This window comes from Leptosomus discolor, chromosome 10, assembly GCF_034619465.1.
Source record: "Leptosomus discolor isolate bLepDis1 chromosome 10, bLepDis1.hap2, whole genome shotgun sequence".
NCBI lineage: Eukaryota > Metazoa > Chordata > Aves > Leptosomiformes > Leptosomidae > Leptosomus > Leptosomus discolor.
The window spans coordinates 21,395,076-21,417,084 of record NC_141400.1 but is presented as its reverse complement, the minus strand read 5'-3'; the positions used below and the strand labels follow the sequence as shown (position 1 = coordinate 21,417,084).

General features: G+C 44.6%; 1 protein-coding gene across 1 annotated transcript in view; it reads right to left on the bottom strand.

The window, feature by feature from the left end:
• Positions 1-710: 710 nt before the first annotated feature.
• The window catches only part of TCERG1 (transcription elongation regulator 1), a 33,900-nt gene continuing 12,601 nt past the window's right edge, over positions 711-22,009 (bottom strand). Inside the window, exons 7-21 of the mRNA XM_086471160.1 lie at positions 20,557-20,757; positions 19,266-19,381; positions 18,049-18,137; positions 16,898-17,058; positions 15,995-16,061; positions 14,796-14,931; positions 13,754-13,843; positions 12,910-13,028; positions 10,685-10,835; positions 6,501-6,665; positions 5,468-5,650; positions 4,244-4,423; positions 3,246-3,329; positions 2,927-3,027; positions 711-1,787 (exon numbers count right to left, since the gene is read on the bottom strand). Of these exons, the coding sequence (XP_086327286.1) occupies positions 1,586-1,787; positions 2,927-3,027; positions 3,246-3,329; positions 4,244-4,423; positions 5,468-5,650; positions 6,501-6,665; positions 10,685-10,835; positions 12,910-13,028; positions 13,754-13,843; positions 14,796-14,931; positions 15,995-16,061; positions 16,898-17,058; positions 18,049-18,137; positions 19,266-19,381; positions 20,557-20,757 (2,045 nt within the window). The 3' untranslated portion in view covers positions 711-1,585. The remainder of the gene's footprint in view (positions 1,788-2,926; positions 3,028-3,245; positions 3,330-4,243; positions 4,424-5,467; positions 5,651-6,500; positions 6,666-10,684; positions 10,836-12,909; positions 13,029-13,753; positions 13,844-14,795; positions 14,932-15,994; positions 16,062-16,897; positions 17,059-18,048; positions 18,138-19,265; positions 19,382-20,556; positions 20,758-22,009) is intronic.

Sequence of the window (22,009 nt, the reverse complement as noted above, 5' to 3'; positions counted from 1 at the left end):
CGCCCGCAGGTATCGGAGGACTCGGCGCTGTCGGCCGCTGAGCACCGACCTGAGTCGACCGGCCCCATAGGCACTGCCCAACCTCGCGGCCGCACCACGCTGCCAGAGCGGGCAGGCAAGGAGACAGGGGGGCTGCTGGCCCGGCCGGCAGGGGGGCTGCGCTGATCACACGCCGTGTTCCAGCCCCAGCAGGGCAAACCCCTCCCAAGGTTCCAAAGTCTGTGTGAGCAACCTCCCGGCCCCGTGCTCAGACTGCGCGTCCCCACGGCTGCCACCACGACAGTAACTGCTGAAAAAAATCAGCTTCTCATGGAAGAATCCATCCTTCCCCGCCCTCAGCTCAAGAGGAAGAGATCCGCGCCAAACACAGGAGAAACAGAAGGCAACACTTCAGCACTGCCCGCCCGACCCTCTATTAAGTGGAAGATCACAGGACTAAGCCGGACGGGGGTTTTGCTTGGCGCCCCATCGCACGTTCGGGGACCCACGTGCTGCTGCTGAAGTTTAACCCGATGCTGCATGGTGACAGGGGCACCGCTTCGCCAAACACAGCCAAGAGCGTAGGGGGGGTGACTTCAGGTGTTTGCTTTACTCATAAATTCACAAGTCCAACAAAATCCAACAAAAACTGGTATTAGGCCTGTACAATCCATATATAAAAAGGGTTGGTTTATTGTAGTTCAAATACATAAACTGAACAATCCCAACATTTCAAAATTAAACTTTAGAAACACAAGTTTAACATTCAAAACAGGAGTATAGTTTACAAGAATTGCCCAGAGGGGAAATCCACAGTCTAATCCAGAAGTATGTAAAGATCACTTTATCGTAAATAAAAACGTGTTTGTACAACCGTCCTGTTCCGCTCCGACAACCACTGTTGTTTACCAAGTGTTTCCAACTTTGGATAAAAATTATTAGACAAATCTTCACTTGGGCAGAGCAACCTGATTTTACTCCTAATTCATGGCTGGGGCAAGGGACAAAGCAGACCTGTGAACAAGTTTAATTTGGTCTCGTAGTCCTAATTCTCCCCTCTCAGTCCCGACTCTGGCTTTAAAGGATTTAGTTCCAGGGGTGAAAGCAAGCAGAGGACTGGGACTCACGTCTCCAGAGGCGGCCTTCGGTGATCTGAGCTACCGGGGAGCGTTTCACCTCCTGAGCCAGGGACCGTGGGGCAGCGCTGGGCAGCCGGCGGCACACGCAGCACAAGTTCAAACCACGAGCGGGATCGCCCTCAGGACTCCCACGTGTGACGCTGCTGAGGAGAAGGCCCCCAGCACGGACACCCCCGCCTCACGTACGGACCCGGCCCTGCTCCAAGGGCTGAAGTTACCGCCCACGGCCCACACGTTCAGGTTTGCCAGTTGTGCCCCAAGGAAAGGCGTGGACACCTTTCACGGGGGTGGGTGGTGGTGGTTCCCCCCTCCCCGAGACCGTTTTATGTTCACAAATGCTGCTTCTTCCTCTGCTCCTCAGATGGTTTTGCAATATATTCACGGTAATGGTTATGTATAAACCTGACAGATGGCTCATGCAAGCTTTTTGATTTAACAGATACCCTCGGCTCGAGAGTATTCCGAAACTATTTTGTGGTTCGCCTCGTGGGCTCTGAGGCTGTGGGCGGTGGAGGCGGCCCCCGACGGTCCAGGTCGTCTACATAAGACACGATGAGTTTGCGCCTCTCCTCCGGCACGCAGTCGAGCACCAGGTACCGCTTGTCGTTCTGCAGAATCTTCTCTACGTCCTTCAGATGCTGATCCGACTCCTGGATCAGCTTTTTGGATCTGAAAGCAGGCGGAAGAATTACCACCGAGCGTGGTGCAGGGCACCCAGCGCGCCTGGGAACCCGCCCCGGGCCCAGAGGAGCTGCCCCCGCCGGGAGGAAGCACGCGGGGAGGCGATGCAGGGAGAGGGTGCAGCCCCCTGGGTACCCTCCTGGCTGGGAAGGCGCTGCCTGGGGTCAGGACTGGGCACGTCAACCACGCCCTGCGCACAGGAAGGACGGGCTTGGGGCCTACGTCTGTGAGCACTAAGCACCATGAAAGACCCACGTCTGGCTGCAATGGCTTGTACAGCACTGCAGGAACTACACAAATGCTAAAACCTAGAGGGGCAAAGAAAAAAAAAAATCCAAGTTTTAAATTCAGCATCTAAATGAGGCAAACAACTGGAATTTGGATGTGGAGCCTTGGCTATGGTGCAGCCGGACCAAGAGCACGGCCGTGGGGCTCGCTGCCGGCAGCGCCACCCGACCCACCGCTCCAACGCGCAACGGCGCTGACCCCAAGGAACCAAGCGGTTTGTCAGGGGCCAGGGAATTTAATTTCATTTTCTCCTTTTCAAGCAAACTCGTGTTTCTGACAGGAAACCCGTTTTAGTCCAGACCCAAGACTCCGTATCGGCCTCAGCACCCCTGAAACTGAGCGGACGCCAACCGCTCTGTCACTCACCCCACCTGTACGGCACCCCCTTTCCGTGACACCCTCCACAGAAACCAGGCCAATTATTTATGGGGCTTCATACAAAGCTTCAGCGAAGCCAGTATTTCCTTGCTGCCTGCTCCAAAGTCCCCAAGCAGAGTCCCTGTTCCAGGGTGGATCCCTCCTGAGCCTAAACCAGGGACCAGCGCAGACATGAGACAGCCCTCACCACAGAACGCATGAATGCCTGACAGCTCAGGGCACCACCCGCAGAGCAGCTCCCCAGCCCAGGAGAACCTCACACCTGTCTCAGCTGGACTGTCACTGCTCTGCCAGCAGCAGCCACGGCAAAACAAAGCGAGCGGAGGGCTCTGGCTGCTGCAGAGGGGTTTCTGACAGGTTACCAAAGTTTGCAAAAGTGGGAGAAAACACAGACTGGTTTGGTGCCGTTCACAGGGAAAAGCTACTAGAGAAGAGTCCTCTGTGGACGCTGTGCCACACACCTGTACGTTATAAATTTGGTCTCTTTCAACAGCGTTCGGAAGTCAGCTTTGGCAGTGATGTACTTGTCTCTAATGTACTCCTCGAACTCCCTTTGTTTTTTCTGAAAGAAAACAGGTAAGCTTAAACCAGGGAGCGCAGCTTAACGCACTGAGCATCAGCAAGCACTACACAGTAATTATACTTTCACTTATCTTTTACATTTTTAATTAAAAACATCTTATTTAAACAAGAGCAGAAACCACGGCAGCCGCCACCAACTTACTTCCTCGGTGTCCTGCACTACCCTGAAAGTCGGCAACAGTGGCGCAAACCTCTTACCCTGTCACTTGAAGAAAATTTAATGCACCTTGGATCTTCTTTAATGATTTTTTTCACTTCTTTCCATGTTGATGTTAAAGTTATCTTTCAAAAAAAGCAAAAACAGTTAAATTAAAAGAAAATCTGACTCTAAGCACACAGAATGTCGGTACTACTACATCTGAAGCTTTCAAACATCTCCCAAATCCACTGGCAAAGTTGTTGCTGTATTTTTAAGCGTTGGGTTTTGACTACCTGTATCACTACGTTAGTATTTTTAAAGAGATGATTTATATACTGACTTTTTTGGGTATTTTGAAATGGCATGTTCAGATGGAAGTCCTCACGAACCTCATTTACACCCCACCATCTTTTTCTAGTACGTATTTATGTACCTGAACGTGTCATTAAAAATTACCTACAGAAAACTTGCTTCAGAGTTACATGTCTGTCATTTTATTCTGTCACACTAAAAATCTGCCCAATGTGCTGAAGCACTTTTAACTAAAACATTAAAAATGAGGTAAAAATTTAGAAAGCTGACTGACGTTGGCACCACCCTAAAAAAAGAGCAAGAGACGCTAAACCCCCCAATACACAGAAGGGGGCACAGGTTTCCAGTTCAGATTCAGTAGCACAAGATAAAGCAGGAGAACATCAAAGCGGGTGAAGGCGGCAAGACTCCACACTGACAGTCACTGCACAGTCAGGCTGGGGACCTGCGAGAGCCGGGGCCACACAGCGAGCACCAAGCGTAGGCTGAGGCGACAGCGGGGTGCAACACCCCGCCGGGGACCAAGAGTTGAGATGGAAATGGACTGCGTGTTAAACCAAAGTAACAGGCACACACAGAGGTAAGGAACCGACATGCACAAGGGCTGCTATGAAGAAGAAAAGACAGTGGTGAAGCAAAGGGGCCCTGGAAATAAACCCAAACAAACCAGACGGCGACAGAAAACCAGCGGACAAATCGCAATGGGCTGGCAAAGGTGTGAAGTTTGAGTAGACACAGCTCTTACTGCTGAAGTTTCGTCCAGAAGTTGCCTAAAGTGTTCCCTCTTCTTTTTGGTAAGTGCTTCAATGTGTTCATTAAAGAGCTTCTCTTTCTCTTCTCTTTCTAGCAAGGAGCCAGATTCCCATCGATGATCTTTGCGCAGAGTCCTTCTGGTATCGGACCACGACACATCTGAGGAACGCACCTGCACCACAAGATTATTTTTTTAAACCATTTTTTCTACAGTTCACTGATATTTCTTATGTAGTTCCTAGGGTTTTTTATTTCTCTTGCTTTAAGGTTCAAATTAAAGATAAAAAACCTCAACCAAATCCACACAGCCTTTGGGTAGGGGACCGCACTACCTTCCCCACAGAGGCCAAAGGCACAGCAGAGGGAATTACTTTGCTCAGTTCAAATGCAGATGGAAATACCCTACCCCTGGCTGAGCACCCTTGCCAAAGAAAGCCCAGCACCCTGCTTCCCTGGGCACAACGTGCCGCATTAACTGCACGTGGTCTGGAAATTCTCAGAGAATTACCTCCAAAGAGACTCTGGGGGCTCGCTGTGCCCTCCCTCCAGCCCAGAGAGCGCCCTCAAGCAGCTGCTGCTCTGTGGCACCAGCTGTACCCCAGAGCAGAGTGAGGAGCCTTTACCACCTGCCCCTTCATAAAGACTTTGGTGCTGAAGTGTGGAGCCGAGCACTAGTAACATGTCTGGACCTCCTATCGTACACCAGGGAGCAAGGACACGGTACAGGTACCGGTGAAAACTCATTTTGCTGACCCCGGCCTCTCAACGGGACGCACGCCCCGGGGGAACCGGGTGACAAGAACAAAGCAAACACAGGGCACAGCAGAGAAAGGGCGAGCCAGAGACGCTGTGTGCGGAGCACGAAGAAGACAGACAATGCAAAAATAAGGGGACTGTTCCTAACGCTCAACAACATCTGATTTTCCAGCAGGAGTTTCCAGGAGCGCGACTGAAGACCTGCCACCACCCAGAGACACCGCAGGAGCAATGCCCTCCACCAGCTCCCGGGGCAAGGTGCCAGGACACGAACCCTAATGGCAAAGCACTCTCTGCCCGCCAAGGCACAACTCCCAGCAGCGGGGAGAAGACAACCAGATCCTACTGAAGGTCACTCCGTTCTACAGCAACTTACCTACAGATGCCAAAAAAGCTTCTGCATAGAGCAACAAAGGGAAACAGAAGGCGCTGACAAGCCGAGCACCCGTCCATAGCTCACCATGTCGGACAGAAGCGCTTTGAAGTTCTGTATCGCCTCCTCCCGCTTGTGCTGCTCACGCTCTCGGTCGATTTCCTTGGTTTGCTCGGAACGAGCCTTCTGGACTTCCCTTTCCCGCTCACGCAAGCTTGCCTCAATACGAGCCTGTCTTTCCAGCTCCTTTTCTTTTTCAGAATCTAAATTCTGAAATGCAAGAACAAACTTTTCTCAATAAAAACAATACAACACCCTTCGTATTTTCATTAGACAGGTTAAGTGAATGAAAGCATTATCAAACTAAAGGCATCCAGGAACAAAATACTTCAAAGGGGTTTGACCTCTACAGATTACAACATTTTGCTTCAATGGCTGTGCTGAAGCACTGGCGGGTTTACACGGGGCAAGAGAAGTTTGCACAATGCTGATCCCACACAACTGCTCTGGGGAGCATGTTGTTCGTGTACAGACAAACTCGGCATAATGGGGGGCAGGGGGAGGGTGGTGTCACTGCTTGTTAGCCCAGTTCTACCTTCTCAGCCAGTAATTGCCTAGAAGGGAAAGGCAGGAACACTGCACTGAGAGAGAAGAGCCGTTGAAAGAACGATGTATGAACCATCTATGTTCCTGAAGGAAGCTAAGCAGACACACAAAAAAAATCACAGCAAAGAAACTCTGCCCATCCTGGCGGGAAGCATTCAATGAGGTGTCTGTCTGTACATGCTGAAGTTTTACAGCCATTTTCACAACCAGTGGCTTTACAGGAGCCTCTGCCTGTCTTGCTCTGCCGGACAAATTCTCCCGGACACCTCGCGCGTGTGGGCCCACGCACGTATGCACACCACGAACATCGGTGGCGGCAGCACCACCAGGGACAGCACTTCCGAGTTTCCAGCTGCCCTTCTGGGGTACTTCCACGAATAACTACGGCACAGTGGTCTCTCTACTACCCAACTAGAGCGCACGTCAGTCTGTCCTCGAGGCAGCTGTTGACACGTTAGCAGCGACGCGCCCTGCAGAGCGGCCGGCACTGCGCTCCCGGCCACCACACACGTACCTTGGCTATTTTTTCTATGTACTGTTTGAAAAGGTCTTCCCTCTGTGAAGAGCTATCCACTGCTTTGTAACGGGGGTCAGTCTCTACTTTGTCCTTCACTTTGCTCCAGCGAGACTGACTGTCCAGGTGGTGATTAGCCAGCAGTTCAAAGAAGTCCATTTTGATCTGTTTTACAGACAGAAACAGAAAGACGATACTTGAGGAAGGTGCTTTGATACCCAACAGTTCACTCTTAACGCAAAAAGGAGTCAACTTACCTCCAACAGAGGGAAGCATATTAACATTAGATACCATTACAATTTAGAGAAATCACTAAAACTCTGAATTTAGACATAACCGCATCTAAAATCCGCTTCCCCTTGGGACAATTTTGCTAAAGCAGATACATTAAGAAGATCTGCCACATCCAAGATGGACTATATTCTTTAGAGAATGGTTCACCAATAGTTTTTATTATTTGACTCCAATTTAAGCTTCTTTTTTCATCTTTTTTATATATATATAGATATATCTCAAAGTAACAAGTTACAGATTCTACATTATAGCATTCTGCACATTAGTACTACAGAAGCTATGCAGTTTGAAACAGGGCTCTAGATAAAGCAAGTATTTACGGATTCATCCTCCAAGTGCACAATGAACAGAGGTAAATATTGGATCTGCTGATAAGGAGCAATGTCTTAAGATGGATCTAACCAACCAAGACTTACCCACACGTGGCAAGTCAGTAAATTATGTTTAAGATGAATATGGACATTTATGTATAAAAAGTTTAAGGAAATGTTTTAGTCTACGCTTTCAATTGGAAATGGCACGTCAGCACTCTGTCCACAACAGCCACGGCAAAGGGCTGGCAGAGGGTCAGTCGTGTTAGTTCTTTTGTCTCGAGACAACTAGCAACACGTTTTCATCCAAACTCCCAGAACCAGCAGCTGCAAGAGCAATTACTGTGCCTTTATTACACCTCTTTTTTTCTGGGGTAGATGATCTCCCTGCTCCCGCTGCACTTGAGGTCCCAGGCATTTTCCCCTTTTCATCTCCTCAGAAGTGTGGTTTGGCGTTTAAGCCTCCTTCTCTCCAAGGCGGAGGCGCGAGGGGCTGGTTGGCCTCACTCGCCAAGTGCCAGGGCACGACTCCAGGGACTCCAGACGCAAGGCGAAGCGTGCTGCCTTCACAGCACCCCAAACCCTGCTGGTCCTCAAAACGAAACCCATCTTTACGGCACACTAAGTAAAACCCCCAACAACCTCAGGGAAGGGCTGGCCATTCATTTTTTGCCACTTCTCTCCTCATCCCTTCAAAACCAGAAAATCACCAGGAGCAGTTCGGCTCCAAACCACCGGCTCGTAAGGGAGCAAGCAGACGGACAGGTGGACAAACTCTGGCTTGCCAGAGAACTGTCACGTCCCAACTCTCTAGAAATGTGTTTGGTTACAGAATGCAAGAACGACATGAAGATCAGAACCAACATTCTGCAGCCTTGCCCGCCGACACCTTTAGTTCTTTGTATTAACAAATAAACATAAAAGGCTCTACAGGCTTTTTTTCTTTACTGTCTCAACAGAGATTAAGATAGTAGGCAGAGATTAGAAAACAACTGGTTAGTGTCAGTGGGAAGTTGCTCTACATCTACAGCACTACCAATTTTTCTTAAAGGAGCTGAACAAAATGCTAAGCAAACTGTTTATTCATTGTAAAATTAAGAATGTTGTTTCAAAACATCTTAAAACATGCATGCAGTATCAAAAATATGAAGCTTTCTAAGCCATGGCATTAGAAATATTTGTTAAGAACCAAACAATCCCCAGGCGTTACTACAGAAGTCTGTAAGGTAAGGGTACCTCAAAGCTCCACAGAGCGCTCTGCACGCCCCGCGTCCGCCTACCCGTGCCACGGGGCAGAACCGGCACACCCGGCACCCCTGGGCCGTCCCTCCCGGGAAAAACGAGTGATGCTGCCAGACCTCCCAGGCCCCCCAGCGAGGGCCTGGCTTCAGCCATCCGCGAGGCACATGGCACCAGCATCGCCTTTGGCTTCAATTTAAAGAAAAAAGGCAAAAACTTCTCAAAAATTGAGACAAAAACATCTCACCAAGGAACAACCTTTTAAGGTCACGGCCCTGTGATGCTGTGAGCCCAGTCCACCTCCACAGGGTAGCCAGCCTGACCACCCAGCCCGCTGCGGGGGGTCCCGAGCAGGGCAGGCGACAGCCGTCAGCCCCGTGGGACGTCTGCTGCCGCTGAACGTGCCAACGGTGGGTCTACGTGGAGCCACGGGGCTCACCGGCTGCACGGTCCCTTCCCCTGTGCCCCCAGACCCACACGTCCTCCCTCATCTCTGCCCCCGGGAAGCACCGGCAGGGGATGCACCGGAACGAGCCTCGTCAACAGAAACCGCCCCCTGGAAAGCTGGCTGCTCCAGCGCCTGCCAACAAGCCACGACTCAAGGAATCAAAACATCACACAATTCAGAACCCTTACGTTAAAGATTTCTGTAAAGTTGTTCCTCCATGAATAAAGATTTTGGACTTTTGAAACAGACTGAGAAAGCTTCAAGTTAAATGCCTTAAATTTTCTTTTATGTTTTAAGCACTTTCAAAATCAAAGGAAAATAAGACTGAAAATATTTCAGGTGTATTTAGAAGTCTTTTTTTTTTTTTTTTTTTTTTTTTTTTTTTTTTTTTGGCAGTTAACACATTGCAGGTACAACTCTCATCACTTCACAAGGAAAAAAACTAAAAAAATGTAAAGTACCGGAACTGCGGGAGGCTAAAGTCACCACACAGAGATACCAATTCTTTCCTCACTAGGGAATCCCATAATATTTGCGTGTCAGTGATTGACAGCTGTCAGACTGAACTGATTGACAGGCCGCACAGCACATAACTGTAAAGTCTATCCACTTGTTATAAAACAGAATACATAAAATGGTTACAAAAGGCTTTTGGAGAAAAAAAAAAACATTATTTCAAAAGCAAACACACACAATCTCTCTTCTAACTTCTCAACTTTAGAGCAATCATGCAACACAAAGCAAATATTTTTTTAAAATAAAAACTTTTTTAAAAGTCCTCAACTGCACTATTAAGCTGCAAGAATGCTTTACAATTCCATATTCTAATCGAACTGCAGCAAGTCTAGTTTTGAACTACATCAGTTCTCCTCTGAAAGCACAATCATTTATTGAAAATACCAGCAATAAGTCAACATTTGAAAGAATTGAGTATAGAATCAAATTAGACAAGACTACCTAGATTTAAAAAAATATGCAAAACTTACTGAATAATGAGAATGTCCCCAAATCTAACCTACTATTCAGCATCTCTCTCTTCTGTAAGCATTCTTAGTAGGCGAAATTTGCAATAGCTTTATACTACAACACGAATACTGCAGACTTTAAAGCATCAGAAACGATCAGGCTTTAGAGGTGATTCAACCACTCGCACCACACACAGGGACAGCGCAGGGAGCGGCCACATACGTCAGTGGCAACTGTCAAAGCCACCTCCAGAGCAGCCGCTTCCCCCGTGGTGAAAGCCTGCTCCCTGCTGCCAACGAGACGGTCAACTGACATTTGGAATTCATTAATCTTTAATGGTTGACCTTTAGTTCTAATAAGCAGCAGTTTATACATAAGATATATTTACTGAAAGATTAAAAAGTCACAGAAGTGCTCGCTTTAGATGGAAAGGGAAGATGTGGAAGCTGTTTGAAATTTAAATGCAGCATCCTCCAGAGGGTTTAACTTCTCTCACTGCCTCCACGGAGAGAACAGAAAGATAACGGCCAGCCCTAAGGTTTCAAGCCAAACAGGACAAGAATCCTTCCCCCTTTAAGGCTTCAGGATAATATAACTTTACAAAAAAATACAAAAAAATAATTAGACATTATTCCAGTTAAGAGTATAATGTCACTTGCTTAGGTAAACAGAAAAAAAGAGTGTGATCATTGAAGTCAACTCAGCTTCACAACGAAATGCAAGTTGAACTCAACGCACTCTAGAAGACAGTCCAGCTGCAAACTGGAACAGCTCGGAAAGACCCCAGGGACGTCCCTGAGGCGTTTCGTCGCAAACCTCTGCGGCAAGAGCAGGACGGCGTCTCGCTGGAAACCAAGTGCTGGCTTTGTCCCGTCTCACTCAGACTCACACCACGCACACCACTGGAACTAGAAAGGTCACCTTACCTTCTCACCTCTGGTCTTCGAATCTTCTTTTTCCTTCTTTCTTGCCGCTGTGATAAACTCATTAAACAAGGCCTCTCGATCTTTCATCTTTTCAATTGCCTTGAATCTCGAGTCTTTAGCATGCTTGGCTGCAAATTCACTAAAAGTAGTTCTGCAACAAAATGGCAAGTGAACTCATTTGGCAGAGCTGTCTTTGCTGGGAAGCAGGTTCAGCAGAGAAGTGTTTCTTCTGCTAGAATACATGCCAGAGCACAACTTAAAAATATTAAAAAAAAAGGCAACACCCTACGGCCTCCCTACAGAGACGCTGGATCAATGAACTCTACGGAAAGGAGCGGGGTTCGGGCACACGCACAGAAGGTTCTGGCAGAGACTGACAGGGCTCGCTGGGTCTGCTGGGCTACAGCCACCTGCGGAGAGCGCAGGTGTCGGAAGACAGATTACAATGCGACCAAGAAGAAGCGAAAACTCAGCTGTCTACAAAAATCCTCGGGTTTGTGGGTTAGCAGTTCAGCCACCAGTCTGTCCAGGCATTTCACCGCTGTGAAACTGAAAACTCTACGTGCATTCACTTGCAGCCAAACCATGCTAAGAGTTCACCCAGAAAATGGTCTTTTGGCATGAGTCACAACAGAACCCTGGCCGAATCCGTTCCTCCTCCTACAGTGAGCATTGTACAGCCTGACCTCAAAACACACTGAGTTGGAAACACTTTAAACGCTATGGGCAGATGCCGCAATACTGGGCTTTCAACCCATTATCCCCATAGCACTTCCCTGACCGTTCTCTCACCTCCAGGGCCAGATTCCAACCTGTGCAGTAGATATAGTACTGCCACTTACCTCGAAAAAAACCACTACTGTGCTTTTTCCAAGCTCTGATGCAAATCTGGCCCCAAGAGTACGTGAGACACTTATAATCATACGAATGTTTTCATCACAGCATGGAAATAATTAGACTTGGAAAATCCAGCCTACTGTTGCTGTAGGGTAAATTGAAACAAGAAGAGAATTTGGTAGCTTATTCAAAAAGATTAGAAAGTGAATGTACAGCTATATTGAAGAGCAAGAGCTGTTTAAGTGAAGTGGAACACAAACTCTTGAGCATGTTGGACAGAGAGATGATAAAAACCCAGTCTGGCACTCACAGAAGTACAGCAATATCTTTAGACAAACACTGAAACCAGAAGACAAAGGATAAGATTAAACAAGACAGTACTTCAGCTGGAACTCTCCCACCCCACCCCGCAATCAGATAAGAGTCAGTCCCGATATGACACACTGGAGATACCATGGAAGCTGGGGATACCGAAGCTAACCTAACAGTCCATGTCAGTCTCTGAATTATATATTAAACTTCTTAGCAATGGACTTTTTCTTAAAACATTTCCATGCCTCTGTTCTTCCCAGCTTACTACTACTGAAACTGCTGCCCTTCCTAGAGGGGCAGAGAGGTGTTTTAAACAGGAGTCCTTAACCAGATCTGAAGTAATTCAGAAGTTAACATAACACTGGCTTCCACCAGCTTTCCAAAACAGGCCACTGAAAAAAATTAAAGCTGGAGTCAAGCAAGTGAGTTGTTATTTCACTGTAAAAGAATTAATGCCAGATAAGCCAAGACACGCTGAAAGAGAACGCTTTAGAGCTCATCTGGTGACACAAGCACGTAGCTCATAACTCTCTGGGAGACAGCTGCGAAACGAACGATTCCAGCAATACAACCCTGAATGTTGGCATGTTCGCTAGCATCACCTCGCTGTCGTCACTGCACGTAGGTCTGAATGGGAGGTGTATGTGGTAATTTCTCTATCAAAGCAACCAGAACATTCTGCATTATTATTAAGAAACTTCATAAGCATCAAAACATCCCTTCAGCCCCCTCCGAACTGAAGAAATCTCCCCAACACTTCCCAGAGACGGCTAATATTATTAAGAAGAAACGGAGTTACTGAAGAAAACTCGTGGTGGATCATGAGGCCTTTCTCACAACTCGGACAGCATGCTGGGGATTTCTTCAAAATGACTTAAAACATGTAAATCATTATAAATCACAAGTTCCACTATTTCAAGGGTTAGGTGAATACAAGCAGGCGAAAGAAGATTTGAGCAGCATCTGACGATTTTTCTCCTCTTTGCCCATTTTGAAAGAGGCTAATCTACCCAATATCACCCAACATACCTCCTTCTAAAAGAGCTTACACATACAAACAAGATAGAAGCTCCTACCTTGGATTAATCTTTGCTTCTTCCATCATTTTCTTGAAATCCTCCTTGGCCTGCATTATTTTGTTTTTCTTCTCCTTGCGCTCTTCTTCTGCTCGGGTTTTCACATACTGATCAAACACCTACAGAAACACCAGTCACCAACATAAAACATACAAACCTGAAGCCACGTAAGCTCTAGGCAACAGGGAGAAAAATTCCATGTCTTTCTTTTTCTCCTATTTCCTTTCCTCTCACCACAGAACCAACACAGATGAAGTAGGAAGACAGGTTAGGGACTCTTTGTATGCAAGTTACTCAGATCTGTGGCACATGGGGTGTCTGTAGCTAAACACGAAATCAGACCTGTGGAGAAGTTCCGTACACATCCATGTCACGGTAACACTGTTCTGGGTCATATGTTTAGGACAGCAGACGCTTCCTGTATTCTTGAAGTTTTCCATTTCCCTACATCCACTTGAAGAAAAGCTTCTGGAGCGAAAACTTGCTTAACAATAAAAATGCACTTTAGGGTTTTTTTTGATAAATAGATATTCATTACGCCAATATTTTGAAGAGATACTGACAATTCTCATTGTTTCTTTCGTGTTTTGGGAGCTCTCTGTATGCACACAACTTTTGCTGTGTTAAAATTTTAGATCTTCCAACCACAGGAAAAATAAAAACTATCAACTCACTTTTCTCGCTGTCATCTTCTGTTTCCAGACAAACCCTAATCATAACAAAAATCCCCTGCAACACTGATTAGTCTGCAAGGTTAGCAGGAATGAAAATAGGAGACTGAGGATTTAGACAAAGCCTGTAGTAGGTGTGTCTGGATGAGGAGTGAATATGACTTCTCTCTTACCTGTTTTCTTTCTTTTGGGTTGAGAAGTAAGTAACGAGGATCAAAAACTATCTTGTGTAGCTCCTTCTCCCATGTTGAAAAAGCAGAGACCTTTAATTAAAGAGAGTTAGATTTTAACTAGTGGTTAAGTTTCCTCAAATACACAGAAGCTGTGCAGTTTTGCTTGAAAACTACAGGACATCTGACAAAAAGAGGGAAACACATGCTTCCTGAAGTTTTCATCCCTCTCAGATGATGGAGGCTGCCACAGCAAGTTTCAACACTAACTGGCTCTGAAAACTTCTAAATAAGAACACATACTTAATCACTCCTACTGTGTGGCATTTAAAAAGAAACAAGAACACCAGAAGAAAGCCCTGAGATTCCATGTTCTCATACCCCATGGCTGCTCTGTACCTTTTCTAAGCGTTACAAGTGCAGTTTTGCTACAAAAGAGATTGCTTTAGAACGGTTCAACCTCATCTTAAATAGTTTTAATAAACCTATCCCAAAAAATCCAGTTATTGAAACAAAACCAAAGTTGCAAAGGCTGCTGGAACCACTTCCATTTTTTAGTTACTACAGAAATTTATATTCTAATAGCCTGATTGGTATCAAGTAGATTTCAGGTTTAGTTCACTAAAAGCAAAGTCTGCCATTTAAGGGTGAGCATGTACAGAGGACAGTGGAACTTGCTGCTTTTCTCACGTAAGAACGTTTCCAAAACATGAAGGATGTGTCCAGCTTGGGCGTCCTATTTATCTTCAACAGCGGCTTTCAATTGGGTTATTAGTTAACTTGGAAAAAAAGAAGTTTTTTTTTTTTAAAAAAAAATCTGTCTTGATACTGTTTAATTTCAGTTACTTTGAAATCAAAATTCTGCTGTAATTGTAACATTCTTTGAAGCACGGAGTCTTATGCCCAGTGCCTCCACTGACAAGAGGATGAGATTGTTTTCCTCAGATCAAGCACCGCAGGTTCAGAATTCACTGTGAATTAAGACCTCTGCCTGAACCGCCCCCTGCCCTTCTCAAACACACAGACAGACACAGATTTCTCTGACCCCTCGCTCCAGAAGCATGTCCTTGAATTGTTTCATCCGAGCCTCCAGCGGGACGATAGCTCTCTCTCGAGCAGCTTTAATCTCGGCTTCCATAGCAGCCTCCTTCTCCGAGTCAATATCTTTGTTATCATCTTTCCTGAAAGAGATGAAACACACAGTACAACTGGAGAAGGAAGCGATGTCAGCCCTGTGGGTTAGAGACTGAACTAGCCCAGGACAGAACGACTCCAGAAGCACAGGGCTACAAATCACGAAAGCCCTTCCCCGAGACTGGGATACGAACGCTCTCGTAACCACAGAGCTTGAGAACCAAGGTATTCGTGGCACTTCAGAGCCAACCAACAACTCCAAGGTGGCAGCACGTTCTGGGTGTGTTCAGGGGTCTCACCAGTTACACCAGAGATTTTACATCAATGGCACTGGTTTTCTTATCTCCTGTTCAAGACCATGAGGCCCTGTGAAAAGCCTACAGAGTTAGATGCAACTGAGAGTCCCTCACAATCATTACACCAGAAAACGCTGTAACACAAGTGATATATTCACTCATCAAAACATTTCTGGGAAAACATAACTGTGCTGCTGTTGATTTACATTTACCAAGCACAAAGGCACTTCATCCAAAACAAACTCAAAGTCCTAACTGCTCACAACTTTATGATCATCCCTAAGAGAACCCAGTAACGACTAAAATGGTAAAACTACTTTTAAAACAGGGCAGGTAACTCCGAGTGAAGAGCTATATATTGCTTCCAGTAGGCAAAACAGAACAAAAGTCCTCAACAAAACTCTTAAACCTTTCTAATAGAGTAAAAACAGAGTGATCTCTATGAAAATCCAGATGGCTGGATTTCTTGGCAACAAAATCTTGTGCAGAGAAATAAACAAGCAACAGAAGCAAACTACTTCCAATAATAATATTTCAGATAAATATTCCTTGGATTCACCAACTTATATCGTTTATTTCCGTTTTGGAACGGAGTTTCCAAAGGAGACGTTATTTCCTCTGTACACGAACTTCAGCGACCTCGGAGAAAGACCAAACACCTGAGGCTGCTAAAGTGAAATAGCAGAAGGCTGAGGACTGTGTTCACCAACCCTATTCGGTGCTGCTCCACTGCGGAATACAACAGCACACACACTGCTCGGATGAAAAACTTCAGGCCCCTACAGACCACTTCATACCGAAAAAGCAAACTTACTTGCGCTTTTTAATTTTAATAGGCTCATCTTCGTTTGCTTCCTCTGTAGATTCATGCTCTTCTCTAACTGTAACAGATTTCAATAATACTTTAGATTTTGTATTTATGAAAAGTTTGTAATTTACAGATGAAGCCTGGTGCAAAACCAGAGGACAATGTGTGCAGCAATAATGTGTTCATAATAATACACACTCATAATAACGATAATAGTGGTTTTCAGTTGCTTTCAGAATAACACTGTTGGAACTTGGTGGCAGGACTAATGGCCAGCTTTGGATTTAAAATGACAAACATGGACCTCTTCTTTCCAGGGAAAAGCCTCTCAGGCTAAGCAGCCTGATGGAGCACATCTGGATCTCCTGATTACCTACTTGTGCTTTGCTCTCCTCCAACCACCAAGCCCGCACGTCATGCCAGGATCATTTACTAGCACTCATGCCAGAAAGAAGTCTCATCTCAGCAGCCTCGCGAATGTTCTCTACTCTTGGCAGCTGTCTCCAAAACTGTATTCCAGCTGATATTCTCTAAGTTAACTCCTCTTCTGTGAGCCCCTCAGTACATTATGATTAACCTTTTCTGGTCCCCAAATTCCTCTTGCTTATAAAACACACACAGTCCTTCTTTCTAGACAGTAAGAACTGTGAGGTTTTTTTAGCCTGTTGGCATTTAGAAAAAAAATTAACCTTGTTAGCATCTACTTTCTTCGACAGACTGTTTTTTTCCAAAGGACTCTATAAATCTGCATTCCCAAAAGCCGCCCTAGATTCCAAAGCTACACACATTTTTCAGTATGTCCTTAACATTTCTCTCACTTATTTAAATGCTACTAGCTTTGGAAATCAACACAAAACAAGTGATAAATTATACTTGGACTTCTTAGGAAGGCAGTAAGATTGCTCTTACTAAGTTTCTTTCCTTCTTCCATTCCTTTTTTGTGAGGAGGTTCTTGAATAATTTTGTCCACATCTGCTCTTCCAATTAGGTCATCTGGTCGGTCCCACATCGAAAGACGAGTGGTAGGGTTATAGAAGAAAACCCGCTCATCGCCCGTCCACACCACACACCTGGAAACGGAACAGTCAGACAGCAAGTCTTGGATTCTCTTTGTCTTGTTCATTCGGCATGCCCGTTACCGCACCCAAAGGCTGAGGCAAGCATGATGGCCACAGGCAGACCCAGGGTGTACTTACTGCACAACTACCAGACATTCCTCCTGCCCAAACGGGAGGCTGAGCTATTGTTTTTCTCTGCTGGCAGATTTGAAATGCCATTTTAAAAATGCTCTCTATCAGGAGCTGCAGTATACCTGGTTTCTCTAGAAAAATGTTTTAGACAGATGAATCGCTTTTTGGGATAAAACATACCTCATCTCTTCAATGCCCCGCAAAATATGAGAAAAAGCAACCTAATGATCTTGCCAGAGTTTTATAACGAAAGAACCGCAGAGATAATTTGGAGGGAGACAGCTTTAAATATCAAACGTGAATAAAAAAGCACTGACTGCTAAATTGCAAAAATTCAAACAATATCCCTTTCCCATCAGTAAGATTTTTACCTTGGTCATCCAAACACACAGAGATGATTTACACAAATTACAGGAGGAGTAACCTCATCATGATGTTATACACACAAGCACCTGATAATTACCTAAGCCAACTAAAAAAATAAAAAAAGAAGGGATTGTTTTGGCCAGCCGCCATGCCTGTTTGTCCCCAGGGCATAAGGGCAACAGAAGCCCCAGATTGGTTTTTGGGTAGTGTTTCATGCCAGGTCAGGAGGCACCCGTGGCAGATGAAGGGGGCTGGGACACAGCACCTACACCGGTGAGGCGCCGCGCAAGACGGCGGCCCGCCCATGGCAGAATGGCTGCACACCCCCACCGAACGTCGGCACTGGCGCGGCGTGAGCAGCGGTGGCTGCTGGGGACAGAAGCCCCGCAGGAACAGGATCTTCACAGGCTGTCACTGCTCCAGCTGCCCAGCCACCTTCCTGGGGGCTACAGGGAACACAGCTCGGTCCTGCAGTGGTGGGCCACAGGGAAAACCGCTACCTACCACGGGGTTCCTGGAATAGGAGTGGTTGCAACCGGCTTGGCCTTCTGAGCTGCTTTTTCCTCTTCAGTCATTTCTTCCTCTTTCGGCTCCTCAAGGGAAAACAAGTCACAGGACTCAGGCAATGACAGCCAGCTAATGATTTATTATAAAGTAACTGACTTGTTTTAAACAAGCAAATGTATTTTGAAACAACGCTAACAAACAGCTCCCAGTTACACTTCATCCGTGCTTAAAACAGAGGCATTGAAACTTCAGCAGTAACTGCTACTCAAAAATCTCAGTTCAGAAAACCTCCAAGTGTTTGCTCAACCTCTGACTTCAGCACCTTATTTAAATGCCTTCTGCATGAATCCTCCAATCAAGGCCTGAACACAGGGGCAAGGGTGTAGCTTCTCACAAAGATATTTTGACTTATTCTTAAAATTAATTTACTTCAAAATGAGACATGAAGTACAAAACAGTCAAAAATCTGCAATAACCTTTATAGCAGAAATAAGCAAACAAGCAATTACCTCAAAAGTAAACAGGGTAGAGGGGTAATCAAAACCAGTGACTGAATTCTGTGCTTTTGCCTACTAGGCTATGCTGAAGTTCACAGAAATGAGTACAAAAGCTTTAATTTTTATTCAAACACTTTAGCAACTTGAAGAACTGTCTTTCTCTGCATGACAAAATGCCTTACAAGAAAAGAGTGAACTTTGCTAATTGTCTGCAACGTAAACACTACAGATGTTTTCTAGGACATGCTCCTAACAGACTAAACTGATCAGTCACAGCACATGAAGAACCTGTAAGGTCTGTTTCAAAACTGTTCGAAATAAAGAAATGCAGAAAAGCTAATAATTTAAAGATTTCAAACATTCAGGACAAGTTTCATTTCTCTGAACATCTTAAAATCAGTGAGAGAACATCATGTCTGTGTAATTGGCTAACTTTTTTTCCCATGTTCTTTCTAATTTCTTAACTCACATATTCTGTATTTTTCGTTTAAATGTCCTTTTTTCCTTATGTAAAGAAATAAATAAAACACAAAGGGGGGGGTGGGGGGGAAGCTGTGAGTCCAAAAAGGAAGGCTGTCAAAATCACCCCAGGAATTTAAGAACTCAAATTACTAACCATGTCTCCTGTCAATATGCCTGGTCTACAGATGCATCCACACCTGTAGGATGTAGGATTCAAAATGGCGATACTGACTATTTGGTTGCAAGGTCTTTTACCTCCTTTATAAGTTCTTTTATAGGTTCTTCTTTTGGTTCTTCTTCTTCTGTCTCCATTGGTAAAGGCTCCTCCGTAGGTTCTTTAATTGGCTCTTTAATCTTCTCTTCCATTTTTTCTAAATAAAGACAGAATTTTCCATAGTAGAACCACCACAAATTTATTTTTATCAGTATGACTGTCCAAGCACAACAGCAAAACAAAACTTATTTTTAATGTATTTTCACCACTTTCAGTCCCTCTTGGGCTTTACAGGGTCTGCTTATAAAGACAGGATTATCTCCTGTCCCAGGATCTACTTGGACTGGAAAACAAGGTCCTGCAAGGCAGCTTGTTAAATGCCAAAGCTAACCAAAGTGTACCACAGAAACGGCTGAAACACCAGTGAAAACATCAGTCAACAGCTGCAACCAGCAGTGCAACACTGAAGGCCACGGTCAGACTTGAAATGCTGTTGACAAAAAAAAAAAAAAAAAAAGAGAAAATTCACAGAGAATCACCCGAGGATTGCTCTGTACCCATTTCAAAGACAATTAAACTAGCCACTGTGTAAGTGTTCTCAGCTGTCTAAAGAAAGACTTCCTGTAACTGAAAATTTCAGCAGACAATAAAAATAAAAGGAAGAACTATTTGGGTCCAACTGGACATTTTTCCTAACTTCCTAAAGGCTTTACAAACTGAATAAAAGCCACAGGATTTTTGCTCCTTCTTCTTTATTTACGATACGAGCACAATTTCCCTCTTGTACACCACCACCCGTGGATATAACGTGGAGTCAAATAAACACCAGCCACAGAACGTGACCAGATATGACTTAGGGATGTGGACAGGGGGAGGTAATTCATTTAATCCTCACATTCCAAACCTGTCTATATATGTAGTTTTTGAAGATCTGAAACAGAGCATTTCAATGATCTTCATTCTCTCCTGGTTTACAGTCTTCAGAATAACTGAATTTTCCCCTCACTTTCTGTCTTTCTGCAATTGGGATCTTCTCAAACACGTGAGTACGTGAAGTACTTACTTTCTACTGGAGTAGAAACACGCATTTACCCAAGTGTCACAGGATTTGGAAGCAGCTCTAGAATCAAATACTCTTCCAGTGCAGTGGGAAACAAAGAAACTGTAACTTTCAGACTCAAGACCGACTCAAATGGATACTTACAATCAGAATTTAAAATATTCTTAAGGGAGATAAAGGACCAGAAACATTCTGGATGACATTTTCAAGCACAACTATTAATGGTCTAAGCAATTTTGCCTGGTATACAGCTGTATTAGAAGAAAAAGTACCTTTTTCTTTCAGTTCTTGGGGTTTTTCCCATGTTGACTCCAAAGTCCTATTGTTATAATAATAAGTCTTTCCGTCTGCTGTTTTGTACTCTGTCCACTCCGAGACTGCGGTGGCTCCGGCCAAGGTAGCAGGCGAGGCGGCAATAGCAACCTGAGGATGGATCATCGGTACGATGGGAGGGGCCATGCCTGGCAAGACACCTGCATAGAGGAGGAAAAAAAAAAAAAAAAAGGAAGAAAAAAAAAGAAAAAGGAAAAAGGGAAGAAAACAGTAAGTGACAAGGAAGCACCTAAGAACCAAAACCTAGCACTTAACTCACAAATAATTAACCCATATAATTAAAGATTGTTTTCAAAATTAAAATGGAAAGCAATGCACAGTTACTAAATTTTCTTCCTGCGTTTTACAATCAGTAACACCCATATTACCAGGCTAATTAGATGGCTTTTTGTTTTAATTAATGGGGAATCTGCACAGCACAGAGCTTGTTAGTTTTTAGACATTTGCTTTAATACTTCAAATTAAGTGTTCTATTTATTAACAATGTCTTTATTAGATCTGTATAGCAAACAGGGCTTTTTCTTAAAAAACCTACTCCACTGTTCAATTATGCTGTCATTTTAAGAGATACTCCTACTGCTCTTGAAAAAAAGACAACAGTGGCTTGAATCTAAGCCATGTGGTAGGGAGCATAACTGACAAATCTCAAATCCTGACTTAAAAAAAGTTAATGTTAATTCAGAGCCTCTGATAAAAACTGGTGAGAATGAAATAATTTCAGATCGTGTGACGGTTTTGTTTAGTACTGCAGACCAATGGGAAAGAGCATTTTATTCACCCCCTAAAGCAAAATGGCAAGTACGTATCCAAAGGCAAGAAAGCTAGAATGCTGCATTATCCTATTATTTCTCTACTTATCCCAACAAAATGGATATACTGAATGTGTTTTGATTGACAAATTCTAGAAAACCGAATTGGAGAGGACTAGAACTACAGGATCATAATTTTGAGCCTTTAAGGTTTACATGAAAAAGTCTGTGTTTTTAACTAACGGAAAAGCACCCATTACCCATTGCCATAAAGTATTCTCAGTGACTTTTCTTAAATGCACAATTTGGAAAACGAAAATTGATACTAAGACGCACATACACGCACACCAACATGCGAGCACAATCATGTCACCATACATGTGGAAGTAGGAAAAACGAAAATCCACACACAAGAAACTAATAACTAAGTATGGGCATGAAGAGATTCACAGTTACTACAGAACTCAACGATTACAGAAAACCGTACTGGATTTTTTGCACGAAATAAGCTAACACTAACAGTTGTTGGGGAAGTTATTTCCTGGCCAAATATGATATTTGCATTTATACTGGTTTTGAAAAGAAAGTATAGATAGTCATTCAATTGGGGAAGCAAATAAATAAATAAAAGATAAACAACAAC